General features: G+C 35.5%; 1 protein-coding gene across 2 annotated transcripts in view; it reads left to right on the forward strand.

The window, feature by feature from the left end:
• The window catches only part of OSBPL11 (oxysterol binding protein like 11), a 97,961-nt gene that overhangs the window by 41,665 nt on the left and 32,766 nt on the right, over nucleotides 1-23,530 (forward strand). For both annotated transcript variants that reach the window (XM_068546573.1, XM_068546574.1), the window contains 5 exons: nucleotides 5,337-5,538; nucleotides 9,432-9,577; nucleotides 14,829-14,969; nucleotides 18,011-18,509; nucleotides 21,700-21,886. In XM_068546573.1, the coding sequence (XP_068402674.1) occupies nucleotides 5,337-5,538; nucleotides 9,432-9,577; nucleotides 14,829-14,969; nucleotides 18,011-18,509; nucleotides 21,700-21,886 (1,175 nt within the window). The remainder of the gene's footprint in view (nucleotides 1-5,336; nucleotides 5,539-9,431; nucleotides 9,578-14,828; nucleotides 14,970-18,010; nucleotides 18,510-21,699; nucleotides 21,887-23,530) is intronic.

A 23,530-nucleotide genomic window follows, 5' to 3' on the forward strand; every position in this document is an offset into this window, starting at 1 on the left:
AAGATATTGGGGAAGGGATGCAGAGCTTCCGTGCCCTCTCTGGTTGCACACCCTCCCAGCACCTCCATGTGTTCACCAACCAGAAGCTCTCTGGACCTCCTCCTTATGGGTTTTTATGGAGGCTTTATTACTTAGACATGATTGACTCCATCACTGGTCATTGGTGATTAATTCAACCTCAGCCCCTCTCTCCTCCCTAGAGGTTGGTGGGTGGGGCTGAAAGTTCCAACCCTCTAATCAACAGGGTTGAGTCCCCTGGCAATCAGCCCCCATCAAGGGATTCTGCAAAAATCACTCCATTAATTCTACTGTGGTTGAAAGCGGTTTTTATGAATAACAAAGGACACATTTCACCTTTATGCTCTGAAGCTATTACAGGAAACCAAATATTGTAACAGAAGGTGTCCCTATGCTCTGATCACTTAGGAAATTACAACGGTTTTAAGAGCTGTGTGCCAGGAAGAGGTGGGATTTTTTCATGTCAGAATGGTGATCTGTGGAAAAAACAGCTAGTTCAGCTTGCAGCTCAGTCTCACAAGTGCTTTTCCTTAGGCAACCACAGTACTTTAGTATGCAGCAGAAGTGCACTTTTTTTGATATGCAATGGAAGTGTACTTCTCATTTCTCATATAGACTATTTAAAAATGTATACTCAAGAGTCAAGATATAGTAAAACTAATAATTTTTACTAATTTTTCAAGAACATTCTTAAGTAAAACTGTCTCCCCCCCACTCCCCGCCCCCCCTTAAGTGCATGGAAGTGCACTATTGATGATGATGACACTGCCTTCATTCTAGCTAAGACACCAGCAGTTTTACCCACCATTGCTTTCACACTATCAGTGCAAATGCCACCAAGTGAAAAAGGCAAATTAATTTCCTAAAATTATTGTGAAAATAGTTTCGACTCCATAGACCCCCCGAAAAGAGTCCGACAAGAATCTGCAGAGTACTATTTGAGAATTGCTGTTCTAGAGTGATCCAGCTCCAGGAGGTTGTAATGCAAAGATAATTCAAAGTGAGTTTGAAAGGAGTATTTTAATCAAAGTCCATGGGTAAGTCCAGCAATAGATAAAGTAACAGTTGGCAAAAGCAACTGACTATTGAGAATAGAGTCATATTGTGCTTGAACATAGATTTATTACTAAAGTGTTAAAGTGATCTATTTTAGTATTTACTGTTTATTATTAGTACAATTTATCAATCCCTCCATTGATCAGTGCGTGCTTCATGCTGGTACTATGCTGTACCCTGGGAGGGGCTAACATGACCAGTCTAGTAAAGGAGACAGACATTTAAAATACAAACAATAAAATCATGATTCTCATCTGGTTTTCAGACAAACTAGATGCCACTTAAGTGATGTACACTATCACCATATTTGCCATATCTAGCTACAAAACACAGATTAAGCAAGTTTTCAGCTTTCCTGACGTTTTTTCTTTCTTGAGGAACTGGTTTCATAATGTCAGGAACAATCACTAAAACAGCTTCACACAATCAGTTCTATTTCATTGTAAATATATGATCAACTCATTTGTTCGCTTTGGAAAGAACCATAACCAAATTTTAACATTTGCGCTATAATTATAATTTAAAGTTTATTTTTTCTAGTCGAGAACATCACTTTCTCAGGCATCTTCACTTCTAACATCAGCACTAGCAAGTGGCTTTTTTGGGCCATTTGCACAAGGAAACACTTTCTTCTCTTAAGTGTTATGTTGTGATAGCTGATTATTTATGTTGTCAGTATCCTGCTTATGATTTTTCCTTTATTAAACTTTTTTTGGCTTATAACATAATATAGAAAAGTATACAGATAATAAGTGTACATCTTTTCTTTTTTCCTTTATGCTCTCTGAAGAGTGTAGTCAAGTGAACAGGTGTTTTTAATTTAAATGTCCAGTTTTTCAAATTTTTTCTTATGGTGAGAATAAGAAGTTATATTCTCTAAGTTCAAGAGAGAAAGTGAGGGGACTTCCCTGGTGGCGCAGTGGTTAAGAATCTGCCTGCCAATGCAGGGGACACGGGTGCAATCCCTGGTCCGGGAAGATCCTGCATGCTGCGGAGCAACTAAGTCTGTGTGCCACAACTACTGAGCCTGCGCTCTAGAGCCCGCGAGCCACAACTAATGATGCCCACATGCCTAGAGCCCGTGCTGTGCAACAAGAGAAGCCACCGCAATGAGAAGCCCACACACTGCAATGAAGAGTAGCCCCCGCTCACCACAACTAGAGAAAGCCCGCACAGCAACGAAGACCCAACACGGCCAAAAATATAAGTAATTAATTAATTAATTAATTAATTAATTAATTTTTTAAAAAAGAAAGAAAGCGAAAAACAGCCTCTTGTTTGGCTCTAGATTGAAGCTCTTAGCAAGTAACATGGAGCCTGTTTAACCAGCTCAATTCAGTCATTAACAGCCCTGTTTTAGTATACTTACTTCTGAACGTTAGACAATCCCTAAAGGCCATACTTCCTCCACTCTGTTACTTTTGTTTGTAAAGTCAACCCATCCTTGAATGTTGTACTTCCCCAAAAAATCTGTATAAGATGAGCTCTTTGATTTGTTCTGGAAGAACAGTTCTTCCTTGCCTGAAAAGTAATAAATTCAGCTTGGTTTCAGATATAGTTGAGCAGTAATTTTTTCCCTCAGCAATACTAGCACTTATTGTGACTTGTTTAAGAAATCTGACAAGTGTAAAAGTTAGTATTTGCTCATAACATTGCTAGAAGCAGAGGGGAAGAGCAATTATATTAAAGACCCCTAGACCAGTGAGAAATACAAAAGAGGCATAATATAAGCTTCCCATTTCTAATTACATACCAAGAAGTTCTTTTAGAATGAAGAAATAGGGTAAGTATGTAATTTGCTCTTCAAACTGGAACAGGTTTAGATACAATTACAGCAGACTCTAAGCATAAACCAGGACTGTCTCTAGAAATTTGAAGCTTATGCCTCAACTAATTATAGAATTTTGTCTACAGTTTCTTATCTGGCTTTCTGCTCTGTTTAATTAGCCATAGAAGTTCTTTTCATTAGACCAGAGGTAAACCTAATGGATCTGTTTGGCCCCCTTCCCTTGATCTCCATCCCAGTTCTTAATTAATCTTCTAAGCATGTATCCATGTATAAAAGAACCTGACACACAAGTGTGCATCTTGTAATTTTCATGTAATTACCTCCTGGATCAAAAAATTAAATATTACCAACACCCTAGAAGACCCTCTCATGCCTCTCCATCATTACACCCTCCTCACTATCCTGACTTCTAATACCATAGATTTATTTTGCCCATTTTTGTAATTTCTAAAACTGGAATGAAAAAGTATGTGCTCCTTTGGGTATGGCTTCCTTTTAGTCAGCATATGTTGGAGATTTACTTACGTATTGAGCGTAGCAGTTCCTTTCTTTTCACTGCTGCACGGTATTTATTACATGGATATACTTTAATATTTTTAATTCGTTCCATCGTTGATAGACATTTGAGTTGATGGACATATATACATACATATCTGTTGGTTATGTAACTAAGAATGTTGGATCATGGATTATATTTATTTAGCTCTATATATTTAACTCTAGTAGATATTACCAAACTGTTTTCCAAAGTGTTTGTACTTATTCATAATTTTGGATTATTGGGAGTTAGTCCTAGCATTTATATACAAAAACATTTACACACACACAAACAGTCCCCAACTTACAATAGTTCGGCGTACGATTTTTTGACTTTACAATGGTACGATTTTTTGACTTTACAATGGTGCGAAAGTGATACACATTTGGTAGAAACCGGTCTTTGAATTTTGAATTTTGATCTTTTCTTGGGCTAGTGATGTGTGGTATGATACTGTCTCCTGATGCTAGGCAGCAAGCCACAACTCTCAATCAGCCACGTGATCATGAGGGTAAATAACTAATACACTTGTAACCTTCCTGTACCCATACAACCATTCGTTTTTCACTTTCAGCACAAGAGTCAATAAATTAAATGAGATATTGAAGACTTTATTATAAAATAGGCTTTATGTTAGATGATTTTGCCCAACTGTAGACTAATGTAAAAGTTCTGAGCATACTTAAGGTAAGCTAGGCTAGGCTAAGCTATGATGTTCTGTAGGTTAAGTGTATTAAATGTATTTTTGACTTAAGATATTTTCAACTTAGGATATTTTCAAGTTAACGGGTTTATCGGGGTGTAACGCCATTGTAAGTGGAGGAAGATCTGTATAGATACCTTCATACCCACACTTTTCATTTAACACCCCTTTTTTCTGGTAAAGGTGACTGTTTGATCCAGTATTACGCATGTGTTTTCAGGGGCTATTTCATGTATGACACACTTAATTTGCTTGGTAGGATCATTTTGCATCTCTCTTTCACTAGCCCTCCAATGAACTGTATTAAAAATTGTCTGGAAAAGAGTCTCTGAAATCTAAAAGAGTCTCTCCACTATAGAGTTTCTTTGTGAGTTAAAATAATTTCCAAAGGGTGGACAATCTGAGAACCTTCTGTTCACAATTGAAAATAATTAAGCATAATAAATTCCGGGGTTTTGTTTGTTTGTTTGTTTTGCCGCACCATGCGGCAGCATGCAGGATCTTAGTTCCCCCACCAGGGATCAAACCCGAACCCCCTGCAGTGGGAGCACAGAATCTTAACCACTGGACCACCAGGGAAGCCCCTAAATTCAGTTTTCATTTTAAAAACTTGGGTTGCTCATCATCGTTGTTATTCCACTGACTCTGTTAGGAACTGTATAGATAGGCCTCCTAATCAAAAAGCATATTGAACTCTTTTAACTTGAAAAGCTTATATCCAGTATTTGCTTAAAATCAACCTAATGGGACCAGAAAGTTAGACTGGGAAAGCAGAAGCATGTAAACTATCATGATTTCACTGTAGGTTCAAATTGAGCCTGTCCAGATGTGCTGTGAAGAAAGTGGTTGAGAGCCCAGACTGGGAATTATTTTTACTTTGGAGTGAAATATCTAATGCTGCTATTAAAAATGATCTGGAATGTTCTTTCTGATTACTTATATAAATGTATACTGTTAAAGAAATTTATATAAAGGTGGAAGTCTTTTGATCTTTGTTTCTGCCAAAGAAAAAGTGTAGCTCCCAAAAGTTACCATCTTTTGAGAAGCACTATTAAATGCTTATTGAGAATAGCCAAACAAATTGAAAATAGATTTCTAGGCCTAATATGCCCTAAAAATGGCAACTATATGTTTACATGTTATACAGAATATTGTAATTAAAATGGCAACTGTATGTATACATGTTATACAGAAATTATGAGTGGGACACACAGAATTGTTGTTTTCCTTAGATGATGTCTCATGCTGAAGGACAACAAAGAGACTTAATTAGAGGAATTGAATGCCTTCCTGCTTCTGGCCATCTTAGTTCCTTGGACCAGGATCTCTTAATGCTCAAGGCTACTTCCATGGCAACTATGAACTGCTTAAACGACTGCTTTCATATTCTCCAGTTGCAGCATGCATCACATCAGAAGGGCTCATTGCCTTCAGGTAAGTTATTGCTTAAAGGTAGGACTTAACATTGCAGGTCAAAACATGGAAAGGACCAACTATATTCTTTGTAATTCTACTCCAGAAAATCTTAAGCAAAACGAAACGAATAGAAAACCAGCAAGCCTCTTGGTTTTTAATTATCACACTAATGTTATACAAAGTCTTTTTAACTGTGTCCTTTTTCAAGTCTAAAACCATCTTAGGTCTCATATAATTACATATCCCTTTAGAAACCTCAAACTCAACGTGTCAAAAACTGAACTCAAAACTCACGTCTTCTATATTTCTGTTAAAGTTGGTGGCATCACTCTCTCTCGACGATCAAAGTAGAAACGTTGGAATGATTCCTTGAGTTTTGCTTTAGTCCACTATTCATTATTTCCATATTGAGATATATATATATTAAAGTCTAGAACTTCCCTGGTGGCACAGTGGTTAAGAATCCACCTGCCAGTGCAGGGGACACGGGTTCAAGCCCTGGGCCGGGAAGATCCCACATGCCGCGGAGCAGCTAAGGCTGTGTGCCACAACTACTGAGCCTGCGCTCTAGAGCCTGCGAGACACAACTACTGAAGCCCGCACGCCTAGAGCCCATGCTCTGCAACAAGAGAAACCACCGCAATGAGAAGCCTGCGCACAGCGAAGAAGTCCCAACGCAGCCAAAAATAAATAAATAAATAAATTACTAAAAAAAGTAAAGTCTATCAGCCACCTTTCGGTTTGAAAAATAAGAGGTACATCTAGTATTTGAGAGCACCTATTTGTTGAAATTAGTTTACTGGGGAAAAGAATGTTATTGCATGGGATAACAAAAAATGAGTTTTTCTATTAAATGAGATGAATGAACTTATTTTTAAAATTGAGATATAATTGACATATAACATTGTGTAAGTTTAAAATGTTGATTTAATACATTTATATATTTGTGTACCACCAAAGTGTTAGCGAATGCCTCAATCACATCGCATAATTGTTATTTATTTCTTCCTTTTTTTCCTTGGCCATGTTGCGAAGCTTGTGGGACCTTAGTTTCCCAGCGCTGGGCAGTGAAAGTGCCAAGTTCTAACCACTGGACCACTAGGGAATTTCCTGTCATTTCTTTTTTGTAGTGAGAACATTTAGGATCTAGTCTCTTAGCAACTTTGAAATATTTAATATAATATTGTTGACTACATTCTCTGTGCTGTGCATTAGATCTCCAGGACTTATTCATCTGCTAGTTGCAAGTTTGTACCCTTTTAACAACATCTCCCCAACTCCCCCACCCCCATCACATTGTATTAATAGTAGTAACTTAGTGTTTCCCAATACTCATTGTTTTCTTATCCAAGGAACTCCCCTTGCTTGTGGAAGAAAGATATTTTCGGAAGATGTTGAGACATTGTGCAGGAAAAAGTTTACCAAGTCAGATCTTGATATGGATAGGGTATGAATCCCATCCTCGTGTGTGCCTAAATTCAATATTTCAAGCTAACAATAACAAGCTAATGGCAATTGTAGATATAGGTCAGGGCAGTATTACAGAGGCCAATAAGTTATGTATGTTCCACTTAAGGAACTCATGGTCCACTTGGGAAAGAAAGATGTAAATAGTTAACTGTAATATGTAAAGTGCCACTTACAATGGGAACAAAGTACTGTGGGAGAACATGTGAATGGACTAATACTTCTGGTAGAAAAAAAGTCTGGGAAAGGCACAGAAAAGCTAATAAAACCAATTAGTTCAGGAGCGGGAGGTAGGGGAGAGGGCATTCCAAAGAGATAGAAAAGCCTAAATTGTGCATTGTGAGCACAGACTGTTGTCTTAGAGGAATTCTAAGCAGTCCAATATAAATTTTCTCCTGTTATAAAGCACTCATTATAAAAAATTTAGAAACTACCGTGCAACTGAAAGAAAAATCATATGTTATCTTACCAAGCAGAAGTTGCCCCCGTGAATATATTAGTACATTCCCCACCAGGCTTTTCTTTTTTCTTTTTAATTTTTGTTTTACCTCATAGTTGTTTGAAGATAGGTGTTTGTAAAATAGATAACCAACAAGGATATATTGTATAGCACAGGGAATTATAGCCATTATCTTATAATAACTCTTAATGGAGTATAAGCTATAAAAATACTGAATCACTATGTTGTACACCTGAAACTAATATAATATTGTAAATCAACTATACTTCAGTTAAAAAAATAAATAAATACTTGATTAATTAAATACTATGTAATTTTTTAAATTCTTAGAATTTCATTGGTGTAGTTTAAATTAATAGTCTTATTTTTTAAATGATTGCTTTGTTGATTAATGAAGCATGCCCAATATAAATTTGTATTTTTTTACTTAAAAATGTGAAACACACTGTAAACTTTATAGAAGTGTCTAAAGTAAAAGGTATTCTCCCATATCACTATTTTTTGGAGCACAGATTTGTGGGTATTTGAGGGAATTAACTAATACTGGTATTTCTCACCATAAATTGCCATATTTTCTAAATTAAGTAGATAGAAATTTATTCTTGTCAGTTGAGAAGGAAGATAAAACTGTGAAGAAAAAAAACTGAATTACCTTCCCACTCAAATTTTGAAATGATCCAAGAAATGAAATCTGAATAGAAATTAGTGTTTAGTCCCTTGAGGTCTTAATGTATATTATACAAAAGCACAGCAGTGATTATTGATGTAGAAGTGTCCTGAGACCAGATGATTGGTTTGATTAAGAGTTTTGTTACGGTTTATCAGTTGAGTGATCTCTTAAAACAGATCTCTTAAGTCTAGTGTTTGTGTGCATTTTGTTTTGAGAAGTAAGGAAATCTAGATATTGATATTAAAAATAAACATTTCAAGGTAGCAACAAAGTGGTTTCATTTCTTTGGAATTTTGGAAGAGACCGCATGAACTTATCCAGGGCATTCCCCTAATTATGAATCCCCACCCCCACCCCCCCCCCCCCGCCACCCCAGTGCCAAGTGAAACTGAACCGAGTGGCAAGGCAAGATGCTCTGGTAGCCTGATAGGTACTTTGTAATTTATTCCTCTACTCAAGTCTGGGATTTTGTTATAGACTAAGTAAATTCCATACTCCTTTTAATTTCTGCTGTGGTTGTCTGAGCATCCCTTAATGTAGCACTATATAACCAAGTTTCTGTGAAACCTAGATCAGCCTCTGAAATCAAATGGAACATTTTCCATTATTGATTAGGCATAGAATCCACTTTGTTAAACTAGTTGAGGGTAATAAGAGACATTGAGTCATTAATTGAGAAGATGACAGGTCTCTAAATGTGACCACTGTCTTTCACTCGGTCAGCTATTATTTATTCAGTAGGAGAGCCTTTCAGTTTAAAAGTATATGGAGCTTTTTTATATGATTGGAAAAAACATAATGGACATGTATTTGCAATTCTTAAATTAGATCAAGGGGGTTATCTTGATTAGTTAGAAAATTGCTACTGAGAATAAGGTTCAACCCCAAATTGAAGCAGATTTTATCGTTTCACAGTCCCAGGTTCCTCCTGTAATTGTGACTTCCTTTAGCCTAACTGCATACTTCTTATCACTAGAGGGACAGGGTTCATGCAGAAAGGCCAGCAAATCAACTGTTAGGGTAGGAATACACTTTATGATTCATAGATTTGCATAAGAAGTGAGTTTAGTCCTATTCAGGGTTGATTCATTTAAATGGTATCTGATTTCAAGTTGCAGGTTGCTGTGTTGTAAAATACCCAATCGTGATGCTCATGCTAATGAGATAAAAGTCACTGTCTTGCAGAGCCTCTTAACAGGTTCAATTGCTTTTAGCCTTGTAGGCTCAAAAGAAAATTGTTTAATAAAATTCACATTTGCTGAACTTTACAGATTATGAGCAAGTTTCAGCGAAAGTTTTCTCTTACTTCATCAGGAACGACAATCGAGTGGTTAGAACCAAAGATACCTTTATCAAACCACTATAAAAATGGAGCTGACCAGCCCTTTGCAACTGAGCAGAGTAAGCCAGTGGCAGTACCAGAAGAGCAGTGCGTTGCAGAATCTGGACTATTCGCAAGGGTAAGGTAATGTGAACATAGAGTTTTGGAGTAAAAATTAGGAATCACTGAAAAGCACCTTTTCTTTGTCAGGACATGCAAATCAACATAATGAGAGCATACTCTAGACGTTGTTCTTCTACCTTAAACTGCACTGGCTTTGGAAGGGGTCTATTGTGTAAAACTTGTACATAGTTTTCCAGGTTAAATTATGTGGCCTTTTTAGTTTTAGTTTACTTTTGCTTCAAATGTATTTAAAAAATGAAATTTGCATGTTTTTCTTTTTCTGGAAAATCGCTCTTCTAATAGAAAATTATTTGCATGATATTTACCTCTTACATTTCTTAATTTAACATTATTTACTAGGTGTTTACTATTAAGTTCATAAGTTTAAAAGTTTAACATTAAGGTTTTGTTGATAGTAAGCACTATACCAAACCAATTTTTAAAAGTGTTAGTCTACTTAAAATAGCACACAGTCTTAGGGTTTAATATTTTTATAAAGTAATATTAATTCCACATTTCTCAGAAGCTAAACAGTGTTTTCTTCTATTCATAGTTCCACCACTGTAACAAATCATACTGGTTTTTTGCCTTTTGAATTTACATCTGTTATATTTATGGTTATCATAATTACATAGATAGTTTTGTTTTAAGCTCTTTTTACTTGCTACTTCTCATAAGTATTCTTATATGTTATTCTGGCCTATATAATAAAAGTTTTTAGGTTGAAGTAGGCTATTGAATGTCTAGGTTGTTTGTTATTTTTTGTTCTTATAAATAATGCTGTATCATTTTGTCTACTGCTTTATTTTTTTTTCTCCCCTTTATTTGGATTATTTCTTTAGGTTATATTCCCAACTAGAATTACTGAGTCATGAGTAATGCATGGTTTATGGTTATTTATATAACAGCAAATTACTTCTTAAGAGAAACATATGACACAGGGACTTCCAAAGCTGGCAAAGGTCTTGACTCAGTGAGGCAGGCAGTGGCAGTAGGGTGGGTGGGGGAGAAGAAAGAAAAAAAATCCTTTTTTTCCTATAGCTTTTTGACTAATTCATCTGTGGAGTCAAGCAGTTAGTAAGTATTCATTAAGTTAGCTAATATGTGACAAGTCCAACGTTAAGAATTAGAGGAGACACAAAAATAGAGGACAGTTCTTTCACTGAAGAGACTTAAAATCTATTTAGAGTCACAACATATGTATACTGAAACAATGAGGTGATAACATAAAGCAGTATTTTTTATTTTTTTTCATCTTAATAGATATCACTTAGATTCTTGGGATATGGGCATTCAGGGAAAGAAGAGAGGTATGAGTAGAGTGGATGAGGAATGCTTTGGAGAGAAAGTGGAATTGAAATTGGGCTTTGAAAGGAGACAAGGTTTGAAGAGAAGAATAGTAGTAAGGGAATCTCAAGATGGGGGAGTAACACAAGCAGGGATACTAAGGCATGTGTACTTATTGCAGAAAAGGCTTGCCTGATGATTTTGAACCCAGGTCCTGTCATTTACTAACATGTGGGCCAATTGATTAACCATGCTTAGCTTCCTCATCTGTAAAGCAAGGGTAGTAATACCTTATAAGATTGTTATTTAGATAAAATAAATTTAACAGAGTACCTGGTTTATGGAAAATGACCCCAGGGTTGTTGGATTTTACAAATCCAGATGACCATTCATGTTGCATGCTATGTGGAATGATAATCCCCCGAGCACTGCTCCATAGAATACTGTGTAAACTGTGCCCCCAAGGAACATAAAACTCATGCAGAAGAATTTCGTCTTAATGTGATACATAATGAGATCATGAGCATGGGGAGGGATGCGATATGTTTTAAAAGACTGGTATATGATATGACTTGGAATTAAAGTGTGGATAGAATTAAAGTGTGGAAGTAGAAATGAAGACAAATGAATAGGTAATGTGCATTTCAAACGAAAAATCAATTGAGCTTGTGATTGACTGGATATAGGGTTGGATCAAAGATGACTCCAAGTTTTTGAGACTAAATGATTAAAATTGTGGTGCCATTCACAAAGCTAGCAAAATTAGGAAGAAAGAGCTTTTTGAAAGAAAAGGTTTAGTATGGTTTATGAACATGTTGAATTTTATTTGAGAAGAGGACATATGATTGTTAATGTATATGAAAAGCAACTGGAAATGATGTAACCAAAGCTTTGGAGAGAGATCAGGACTAGAGATATAATTTACAAGTGAAAAGTTATAAACTATAGGTCATACACTCCAACATTTTCATACTTCTAAATGAGAATACAAAGCATGTTGGAGGTCAGGATAGAGGCATATGTTAGAGATGGGGCACAGAGGTGGGGAGGAGAGGATCGTTGAATTTCCAAATCTTTTGAAATGTTGAGTAGACCAAGTGTATGACCTAGTGCAAATAGAAAAAAATAAGTGCATAGATTTTTTTTTTTTTTTAATTACAAAAGACATTAGACTCCACTCAAGCATACCAGAAAAGACCTGAATTTTTCAAAACTTTCACATATGCCTTCTTTGGAATAGGAGTGTCAGTGCAAGCTCGAAACATATATTACAGTAGTGGAAATTTTGCTGTCAAGTGATAGAGGAGGTAAACCTCAGTGAGGCTAGAATGAAGCCCACAGTTCCTTAGTGACCAAGTCAGAAATCAGGAAGGCACAAAAATGGGATTAGTATGAGTTTTGCAGAATATTGGGGTTTCCCTCTGCCATGCAATCTCCAAATAGTATGAATTCCTAGAAATTCAACAGGCCTTGCCACTGTATTTGCTAACCATTCTGGGTTTTTAGGGATTTTATATGTTTGAGCATGTTTATTTGAATTTTTGTAATGCTTTTTTTTTTTAACCTGAAGCTTTCCTTATTTTTTTTAAATTTTATTTATTTTTTGCTGCATTGGGTCTTCATTGCTGCACACGGGCTTTCTATAGTTGTGGCGAGCGGGGGCTACTCTTTGTTGCGGTGCGCGGGCTTCTCATTGCGGTGGCTTCTTTTGTTGCGGAGCACAGGCTCTAGGAGCGGGCTTCAGTAGTTGTGGCACGTCGGCTCAGTAGTTGTGGCTCGCGGGCTCTAGAGCGCAGGTTCAGTAGTTGTGGCTCGCGGGCTCTAGAGCGCAGGTTCAGTAGTTGTGGCACACGGGCTTAGTTGCCCCGCGGCATGTGGGATCTTCCCAGACCAGGGCTTGAACCTGTGTCCCCTGTATTGGCAGGCGGATTCTTAACCACTGCGCCACCAGGGAAGCCCTAACCTTAAGCTTTTCTTTAAGAAAGGCATGACAATCTCTAAGAAGGGCCATTTCAAAAAGAAAAGAGAGCTTCCAAATTCTTCCATTCACATCATGCTTTAGAATCAGTATTTAATCGTGAATAGAATTCCTTTTTTTTCTATTTTAGTAAGTGGTTTGACTATTTTTATAAAAACAACAAAAACTGTATTCTTGTAGTTTTTCTACCAGATTTTTTTTTAACATCTTTATTGGAGTATAATTACTTTACAATGGTGTGTTAGTTTCTGCTTTATAACAAAGTGAATCAGCTATACGTATACATACATACCCATACCAGATTATATTTTCTCTCTTTAGTTTAATATTATTTTCATTAGAGGAAACCACAAAGTAAACTTTGTGTATAACTTTGTGTATAATAATGTTTAAGGCTGTATTTGCATTATTAATCTGTGTCCTAGGTTCTGACCTCAAATGTAATAGTACGTTTCAGAAGGTTGGAGAACATTATTTAATTAAGATCTGTTAGTTTTTTTCCCCTCAACATTTCTCAAATGAAAAATTGTTATATTTGGAATTCATATATAGAAAGAGGGATAATCGGTTTTCCCCTGTTTCATAATGAGTAAACATTCACTGGTATACTTAAACTATATTGTGCAACTGACTTAGGGTAGAAAACAGGAAATAGTTCCTGAAAGACTTACTAGCCATTGAAAAGGGGAATTGAGAAACTTGCCTTTGGGATCTTTCCTCAAGGTCATAAAAACAGAAATAATTCTGATATACACAGTTGTTCTGTTTGGTCTCTGAAGAAAGGAACTAGACCATTAATTGACTTATCAGAATTTGAGCTAGTAAAGATTTCTTTGTTCGAAGGAGAGAGAAGAAAAAGGAGAAAAACAAAGGCAAAAGAATGACCAGAAACCCATTATTCTTTAACTGTGTCACCAAGTTTTGTATTTTGTTTTTAATATTTTGAGAACATTAAGTTCTTGATTTTTTGCCTGATTAGGATTGGTTTTCTTTGCCTAGCTACATAGAACAGATGGGCGTCTTGTTTGATAGGATTTGGTTATGGGAAGAGAAAGTTAAAGGCAGAGACATTAACAGAATCATTTCCTTTTTAAAATCCTCATAACTTAAAACTTAATACAATACCAAAGATAATATACTCATGAAGGCTGTCTTGCACAAAGGTAATGGAATGAGGTACCACTGAGAGAGATGGGACACCATCCCCACATAAACATGGAAAGTGACATCTGATAAGATTATAGAATCTTGGGATTTGAAACTTTTATTTCAAAAGTTATGAAATAAAATATGAAATTTATGCTTAAATAGAAATAAATTATGTTTCTCTTAACCAGTTATTTGGAGCGAAGACCCTATTGAGATGAGAGTAAACATTTTTGGTTTTTCAGGGGGCTGTTTTATTGATTGAAAAACTATGCAGAGAACGTTTTGTGGCATTAAGACTGCATAAGCAACTACAAGCTTTCTATACCTGCACCTAGAATTCTCTTCATCCCCAAAGTTTCTTCCTGACAACTCCAGAGATGCGTGAATATCTAAATATAGATTACAGAAGTTAGATTTGACATGTACAGTCACTTTAAAATTTTACTTTTATAGTGTTAGCTTAAAAATAGGGCAAATATTTAATTCTCAAAACATCTTAAATTATAGGTAGTGGTAGGGTCCCCTGGCAGGTGGTCAAAGCCTGCAAAGCCTAAGTTTCAGGTAAGACATTTTCACTTTTTCTGAAAAATCCTGTTTTCACAAAATAGGTGTGTTTTATGTGTGATACTTATGACAAAACCACAGTATGTTCAATGTCAGTGATAATGGGTTCATTGAAGGAAATCTATTCCATGGCCAAGTGATGGAAGTTGTATTTTCAGGAAGATTTTTGTCTGTTCTCAGATTCATTTAGGCCCAATATAAATGTCTTCATCTGATGTTTATACTTTTATTCTTAATGAATATTAATAAGCACTAGTAACAATAGACTTTTGCTTTATTTTGCATCAAGGAACCTGAAGAAATAAATGCAGATGATGAGGTGGAGGATACTTGTGACAACAAGGAGGATGACCTGGGAGCTGTGGAAGAGCAACGCAGTGTTATCCTACATCTCTTATCACAGCTCAAGCTGGGCATGGACTTAACAAGAGTAAGTAATGGGATAAACAGTCTAAGGAGATCATTAGATTAGGACTATACCTATGATTGTTAATGTCAAGGCTTTTTAATATTTATGAGTTGGTTTCTTAATCTCTTGATCAGCATTTATTTTCATAAAAAATGTGATAGGTTTTTTGTGCAGCATTAAGTCACATGGCAAATGAAGACCTATAGTCTTGTTCCTGTACAAAATAAAAGGGGTCCATTGGGATACAGAATTGGAAAATCTAAAGAAAAGGATATAATCCCACAAAACCATTAAAGTCATTGATACTTCTACTTTATTCTTACTTCCCATTTTGGATAGTGCATTTTGGGTATTATTAATCTATAACAGAGATAAGCAAACATTTTCTGTAAAGGACCAGATAGTAGATATTTTTAGCTATGTGGACATAGATCGCTGTTGGAACTATACTTGACTCTTGAACAATGTAGGGGTTAGGGGCGCCAACCCCCCATGTAGTTGAAAATCTGCATATAATTTTTGACTCCCCCAAAACTTAACTACTAATAATCTGTTGTTGACTGGAAGCCTTACCAATAACATAAACACTCAATTAATGCAAATTTTGTTTCTATGTATATGTATTGCTAGTATATACTAGACATCAAAAATGAAAAGATAATGTGAAAAAAATTTATATTTATTTACAGATATAATGATTCATGCATTGATAATGAAGAAGCAGCAATATGATTGCTTTATGGTAGCCTAGTGTAATCAGCTTCATGGTAGCCTAGCCTATACACTAATGAATGAATTGTTATAAAATTTTTATGACATACAGTATTGCAGTCATATTCATGAAACAATATTGGAAACATTTTTACATTTTAAAAAAAAACCCACATACCTGTGATAATACACAGTTTTTCTCTCATTGTGAGAGAGGTATGGTACTTTAATGTAATTCTTTGAAAGCGAGGTTATAAAACAGTAAGAAAACTAACATATTATTCATTTTATATTACATATTACTCACCTTAAGCCTGTGTAAGAATAGACTATCCACTTCAATACAAGTCTTGCACATGATGTTATACATGTATATTTTTGTATATTTATTGGAAAAAATCCACGTATAAGTGGACCTGCAATTCAAACCCATATTGTTTAAGGATCAGCAGTACTCAACTCAGCCTTTGTAGTGTGAAAGCAGCCATAGATAATATGTTGGATGGGCATGGATGTATTTCAACAAAAGTTTATTTACACAAACAGGATGCCAGATTTGGCCCAAAGGCCATAGTTTGCAAACCCCTGGTCTACAGCCTTGCTACTTTAAAAGTGTGGCCTGAATTAATTTGATAGAGTCCTTTCACTATATATGTGTATATCAAATCACTACAGTGTACACTTTAAATATCTTACAGTTTTATTTGTCAATTATGCCTTAATAAAACTGAGAGAAGAAAACAAGTGTGGTCTGAAGATCAGTAGCATCACCATCACCTGAGAACTTGTTAGAAACGCATAATCTCAGCCCCCAATCTCGAAGTTAGAGAAACAGAATCTTCATTTCAGTAATATGTACATTAAAGTTTGAGAAGCACTGTTCTGTAGTTTTTAATTTTAGGCCCATCTTCTCCATTCCCAGTTCATCTAATTTAGTGTGCCTTAATTTAACAATTAATCCATGACATTGATTTAAAAAGCCAGTAAGGTTCAAAACCTATGTGTGTCAAACATTTACTACTGTGGAATTACATACTTTGAGTTACTGTTGACACTACTTTGCATTAGTGTGGGATTTCAAAATTGACTTCACGAGGTATATTTCAAATTGAGGTTTTGAAGGTAGTGGAAGTGTAAATTAAAAGGTTGTTTGATTCCAGTGAGTTACTCACCTGAAAATGCAACTTAAATATAGAAGGCATTTTGCCTTTAGCATTCACTTTGAAGCATTTCAAAATCAAAAACACTTTTCTTTCTTTACTTAGACTTATAGTAATCATAGGAGGGTTTTTAAGTAAATTGATTGAATTAATAGCCTACTAAGAAGCAGACATTTTAGGAATAAAGAAACCCGTTTAAACATTCATCTAACCTTAGTATTCAACTGGGTATCATTTTTATTCTAGAAATATTTTTTATATTAGTGGTTCAGAAAAGACTATTAGTTGTAAAATAGGTTAAAATGAGCAGTCAGGTAAGGAGTTTATTTGGTTATTATGGTATTTGCTGTCCCTTAGTAGATTTAGGTTTGTAAGGCATAAGAACAGTGTTGGGGTTTATGAGGCATAAGAACATTTGAAAAGAATGTTCTGTGATAATAATCCAGATGGTAAAGTCTCTCTTGACATGAATAATGAATTTAATATCGTTTCCCCACATTTGTGCATTGTTAATTGAAGAAATACATATATATTGTATTTATATATAAAATCATTAGCATTAACTGATCACAAATTATGAACAGCCATATAACATTTAAAAGAATGGTACTTTTTGAGCAACATTAAAGAACCTGGTGACTAAACTGCAGTCGCATATACCTCCTGTCTAACAATGACACTGATACAACAGATGTTTATCAAACCCCTCTTATATTCCAGACACTGTGCTAGGTGCTGGGACTACAGCAACTAAGAAGGTAACCATGGTCCTGGCCTGCATGTTGTGAATAAGTAATAGCCATTTTCCCCATTATTTTGTTCTTTTAAATGTAATATTATAGGGACTTCCCTGGTGATGCAGTGGTTAAGAATCCCCCTGTTAATGCAGGGGACACAGGTTTGATCCCTGGTCCGGGAAGATCCCACATGCCACGGAGCAACAAAGCCCGTGTGCCACAACTACTGAGCCTGCGCTCTAGAGCCTGTGAGCCACAACTGCTGAGCACACGTGCCACAACTACTGAAGCCCACATGCCTAGAGTCCATGCTCCGCCACAAGAGAAGCCACCGCAATGAGAAGCCTGCATACCGCAACAAAGAGTAGCCCCTCAGTTCTCTGAAGATACTAATTACTGTTTTTTTGTATTGCTCTCTCTGGTTGATTTGTTGTTGTTGTTGTTGTTGTTTTAGGTGGTGCTGCCTACATTTATCCTAGAGAAGCGTTCCCTGTTGGAAATGTATGCAGACTTTATGTCTCATCCAGACCTGTTTATAGCCATCTCTAATGGAGCTACAGCTGAGGACAGAATGATTCGTTTTGTTGAATACTACCTTACCTCATTTCATGAAGGCCGTAAGGGAGCCATTGCTAAGAAACCATACAATCCTATCATTGGAGAAACGTTTCACTGTTCCTGGAGGATGCCAAAACGCGAGGTAGCATCCAGTGTCATTAGCAGCTCTTCCACCCAGGCTGTCACAAATCATGCTCCTCCGTCAGAGGAGGCTTTGAGCCAGGTGGGATCAGACTGTTACACGGTCAGATTTGTTGCTGAGCAGGTTTCCCATCATCCTCCAGTCTCAGGATTTTATGCAGAATGTGCCGAGAGGAAGATGTGTGTAAATGTGCACATCTGGACTAAGAGCAAATTCTTAGGCATGTCGATAGGTGTGACAATGGTTGGGGAAGGTAAGTAGAAAAATTATTCTCCAATTTTTAATATCAAACTATAACCTTAAATTTGGGGAAGCTAGAGAAATATTAGTTATAAATTTGAACTGCTATGTGTACTACTTTTTTTCCCAATTCCTAGTATGTTTCAGAATACTGGTGGCGGGGGGAGGGGGCATATCTATCAACAAATATGAATTCTTTTTTTTTACTTTTTTTTCTGATTTTAAATGTAAATTATTTTTATTATAGAAAATTTAGAAAACTTAGAAAAGTATCAAGGAGAAAATACAAGTATCTCTAATCCCTTCATCCAGAGAGAGATAAATTTAGCTAGTATTTTGTATTTTTTCTTTGTGTGTATGTTCATACTTTTAGTTTTATAAAATTAGGATTCTCTCTATGTAGTTTTTTGTCCTCCTTTTTTGCACTGAATATTCTTTTTCCCAAGTTATTGATAATGCTTTAAAACATGTTTTTGTTATTATAAACAGCACTCAAGAAATATTTTCTAGGTAAATCTATATCTATATCTTTTGTATTTCATAGGAGATATTCATAGAATATTTTAAAATATATTGCCAAACTTTATATCTACTCCAGCAAATGATTATGAAAAAACAATTTAAGGAAATACAATATTTTTTGGCTAAGTTTAGAAAAAACAGATTAACAACAACAAAAAAATCTCCACAGAAATCATCGCAGAGTTAATGAAAATATAATGGTCTGCCATTTTAATGTTAAGGAACACTCTCGTGCATAGGAAAATTTGTTCTAAATATAAACTTGCAGTATAAGCATGGCCTAATTAAGCTTATGACCCTAACATTTTGAAATTGTGTTATTTTAGCCTTGAAGAAAATATATTATCCCCTTTTTAAGCTTTCCTCATCTTTAACTCCTGTTGTGCTGGGAGTCTTACCAATTTCCAAATGTTTCAAACTAATCAAAACTTTTATAACATTAGAAGATATTTTATTAGTTAAAAAAATAGTTTGCTATCTCCAGTTATAAGCTGCCTCACATTAACCCTAGGCTCTTCACAAATCAGTTTACTTGCTTTAGAGATGAAAAACCTGAAGCCTAGAGGTGATGGGATGTGTCCAGGATCACAGAAGTTAAGGCATAGTCGGATTTAGACCCTCATTCTTTGACACACTCTCCCCGAAGACAGTTACTCTTACCAGTTCATGAAACAGAGAGTATCTGGTGATAGTATCCTCTCCCGCTCCAAGAAAGGAAATACCTCAAGAAATGAGGAAAAGCATTAATATCTTAACCATGCATTAATTGAGAAGGATGTATATGATAGTTATTTATTTATTTTTTTTAAATTTATTTATTTATTTATTTATTTTTGGCTGTGTTGGGTCTTCGTTTCTGTGTGAGGGCTTTCTGTAGTTGCGGCGAGCGGGGGCCACTCTTCATCGTGGTACGCGGGCCTCTCACTATCGTGGCCTCTCCTGTTGCGGAGCACAGGCTCCAGACGCGCAGGCTCAGTAGTTGTGGCTCACGGGCCCAGTTGCTCCGTGGCATGTGGGATCTTCCCCGACCCGGGCTTGAACCCGTGTACCCTGCATTGGCAGGCAGATTCTCAACCACTGCGCCACCAAGGAAGCCCTATGATAGTTACTTTTTGATTTGCTAGTTATATATTCATGGATTTGCCTTTTTTAAATTAAATTGCTATTGACACTCTCAATAGAAAGTAAATTAAATCAGAGAATGGAACTTCTGACAGTTTATTTTGCTTCTGTCAGCAGCCATGTTTTTATTGAAAAGTAGGGGAAAATTCTGTTTAATTATCAGATAAATGAGATTTTAGAATACTTTGAATCTCAGTTATCCTAACTAGTCTTATTTTCCCATTCATTAGAAACTGATTATATATTTCTTAGATGTTAAATTCCATAGTGAATATTACTTATGTTAATTATATTCCTAGAAATCAAAGATCATGAATCTAGTTTATAAGGCCAAATGTTTTTAGAAAAGTACGTGATATCCTTTCCAACTTAGAATTAATCAACAGTTATTAAATACTTGAAATATAACCAAGTATGTTATGTATGTCTTCTGACAGCTCCCATTATATTAAATGTATCACATACAGAGCCATGTTCCTTTTCAAATGGCTCAATATTAATTGTTGCCCATTGTGAAAACTGTTAAGGGCAGTACAAATTAATAGTTGGCGTTGCTTTATGTAAAGTAGACTACTTTAGAATCTCAGTCTGTCTATTTATCCTAAAAATAGACTATATTAAAATATTTACCATAATTTTTGCCCTTATTTGTGAACATTAAGAACACAGTAGTTAACGAGCATTCATTTAGAGAGACATGCCATCATAGTTCAGACTAGTAGTACACATCTAGTTCGGTATTTGTTTTTATGGTGAGCTAGGTAATGAGCTTAGGTTAGTAATGTAGCTCAAGTCTCCTTAATGTCTCTTAATTATCTAGGATAGATTGATTATTCATTTATGTAATTCCCCTTTTTTTTTGTAATTCCCTTTTTTATATGTTTTTTAAAATCATCTTTATAGCATCACTTAATATGGAACAAGCCCCATTAGAATAATATTTATTTGAAAACTACCACTTCTAACTCTTGTAACTTCACGTTAAATACTTCAGAATTTGGCAAACAAAATTATTATGAGGACCTTAGTTTATATCATAAAATTACTTTTTTTCTTTCTTAATATGAATAGAATGAAGAACACCTTCTCCCCCCCCGCCCCCCATCATACCATCTGAGATTAAGGTCTATGACTCTATAATGTTAGATATTTAGTTATTCCAGAAACTGCTTAAAAAGTTATTAGTACTAACTAATGATCAGATCTTATGATGATACAGTATAGCATGGACTTAAATTCTGACTTAAGGTTTTATTTTACTTTTAGGAGCATTAGAGAGAACTCTTAAACAGTTTCCACTGCAACATTTTCTGGTCCCATGAACCCCAAAGGGATAATAAAGTCATAATGAAAGTAACCTCGATTCACTATTACCAGGAATTGTTGTCAAATACAATTGTAAATGAAGCCAATTTCATCCAAAGCTAAAAGAAAATTAAGCAAAATTATGATGTTCATTTACCAGGCAGGAGAAAAACTTAATATGGATTTTTCATAGCTGTTTTTTTTTGTTTTTTTTTTTTTAAAGATATTAACCACTTTTATGTTTTCACATTCAGGAATCCTCAGTCTACTAGAGCATGGAGAAGAGTATACGTTTTCTCTACCTTGTGCATATGCCCGGTCAATTTTAACTGTTCCTTGGGTAGAACTGGGTGGCAAAGTCAATGTCAACTGTGCAAAAACTGGGTATTCAGCCAGCATCACTTTTCATACTAAGCCATTTTATGGTGGCAAACTGCACCGGTAAGAATATTTTAGTGATACCTGGCTCTTATTCTATCAGTTTGATCTTGTACTATAACTCCTTATTCTTTTTCTGCTTTGTTTTAGGTGGAATGGGATTGGATTTTTATTCATGTTTATTTTTTGTTTAATATATTTGATCTTTGAAGGCATTCTGGAAATCACGATCTGGTTTTAAAAATAGTGACAGATCTATCTTCTCTTGTAAACTAGAACTCCTAACAAATGGATATGTAGCTTCTGGCCCAATTTCTGCTTTTAAAGGGATTCAGACTTGGATCCAGACCTCAGTAGAGATAGTATTGCTACAAGTTAGGATGAAAATACATCTAATCATAAGAAATAGTTCAAGAAGCACAATGATGGAAACCAATATCTTTAGGCACCAGTATTGAATGTGGCTTTGTTCTAATTCCATCTAGGAATCGGCCAGTTATTATACCCCTTTAGTGGCTTGTTGGTCTTTTCAGCACTCGTCCAGATCACCCAACTACGTGAAGACAAGTTTCCTAATAGGATCCTCAAAAGGATACTGACTCTTTCCTTAAGCTTTTGATGTCTATTCTGACTGTCCTGAAGTAGGAATAGTTTTCTTTTTCTACAAAGCTTTTATTGAAGAATAACATACATACAAAAGTATAGAAGTTGATTCGGGGCCATTTCAAATAGTGCTGCTAGAACATTGTGAATGTATGTATGAATTTCTGTTTGGTAGATACCTAGGAGTGGAATTGCTGGGCTGTAGGGAATGAAACTTTAACTTTATTACTGCCAAACAGTTTTCTTACATGGTTATACCAAAATGCACTCTCTTCAGTCACATATGAGACTTTCAGTGCATATAGCTATTTTACTTCTTCACCGGACAGCTCTGGTACTCAACAGTCTTAGAAGTGGAAAGAAAGATTTATTGGCTCCCAGGCATTGAATGGGCCTTAAAAAACACAGATTTCAAAAACACTGAAGCAGAGAATTTAAAAAAAATTACAGATCACCCAAACAGAATCACTGGAGATTGTCAGAATAGTCGTCTTTTATTCTTAGAGAAGGTTTTAATATGGTTCACACTTTGTTATATGTGCTTCTACTTACTCCTCTCACCATAGTGATCACAGGATTCAAACTTTACAATTAGAAGGGACTTTAGAAGTCACTACACCAACATTTGCTAGGTGTCTAAATCCTTTTGCATCATACCCGATAACTGATTTGTTCATTGTGTTGGTACATTATTATTAGTACAGAACTCATAATGCATGAGGCAGCCTATTCCATTTTCAGACTCCCTTTATTTATATGAAGTTAAAGTTGAAATCTATATCCCTGTAACATTCCTGCATTGGTGAAACCATTCTTCAAAGTATATAATTGAGTCAAATGCTTAGGGGACACAGCTACAGTGATAAATTTTCCAAGTCCAGCACTTTTTATTGACAATGATATTGATGAATTTCTTTTCTTTTTTTTAATTGAAGTATATTTGATTTACAATATTGTGTTTCAGGTATATAGCATAGTAATTCAGTATTTTTGCAGATTATATTCCATTATAGGTTATTACAAGATAACGGGTATAATTCCCTGTGCTATATATCTTTTTTGCTTATCTATTTTATATGTAGTATCAATAGTTTGTTAATTCCA

This window comes from Eschrichtius robustus, chromosome 6, assembly GCF_028021215.1.
Source record: "Eschrichtius robustus isolate mEscRob2 chromosome 6, mEscRob2.pri, whole genome shotgun sequence".
NCBI classification, from domain to species: domain Eukaryota; kingdom Metazoa; phylum Chordata; class Mammalia; order Artiodactyla; family Eschrichtiidae; genus Eschrichtius; species Eschrichtius robustus.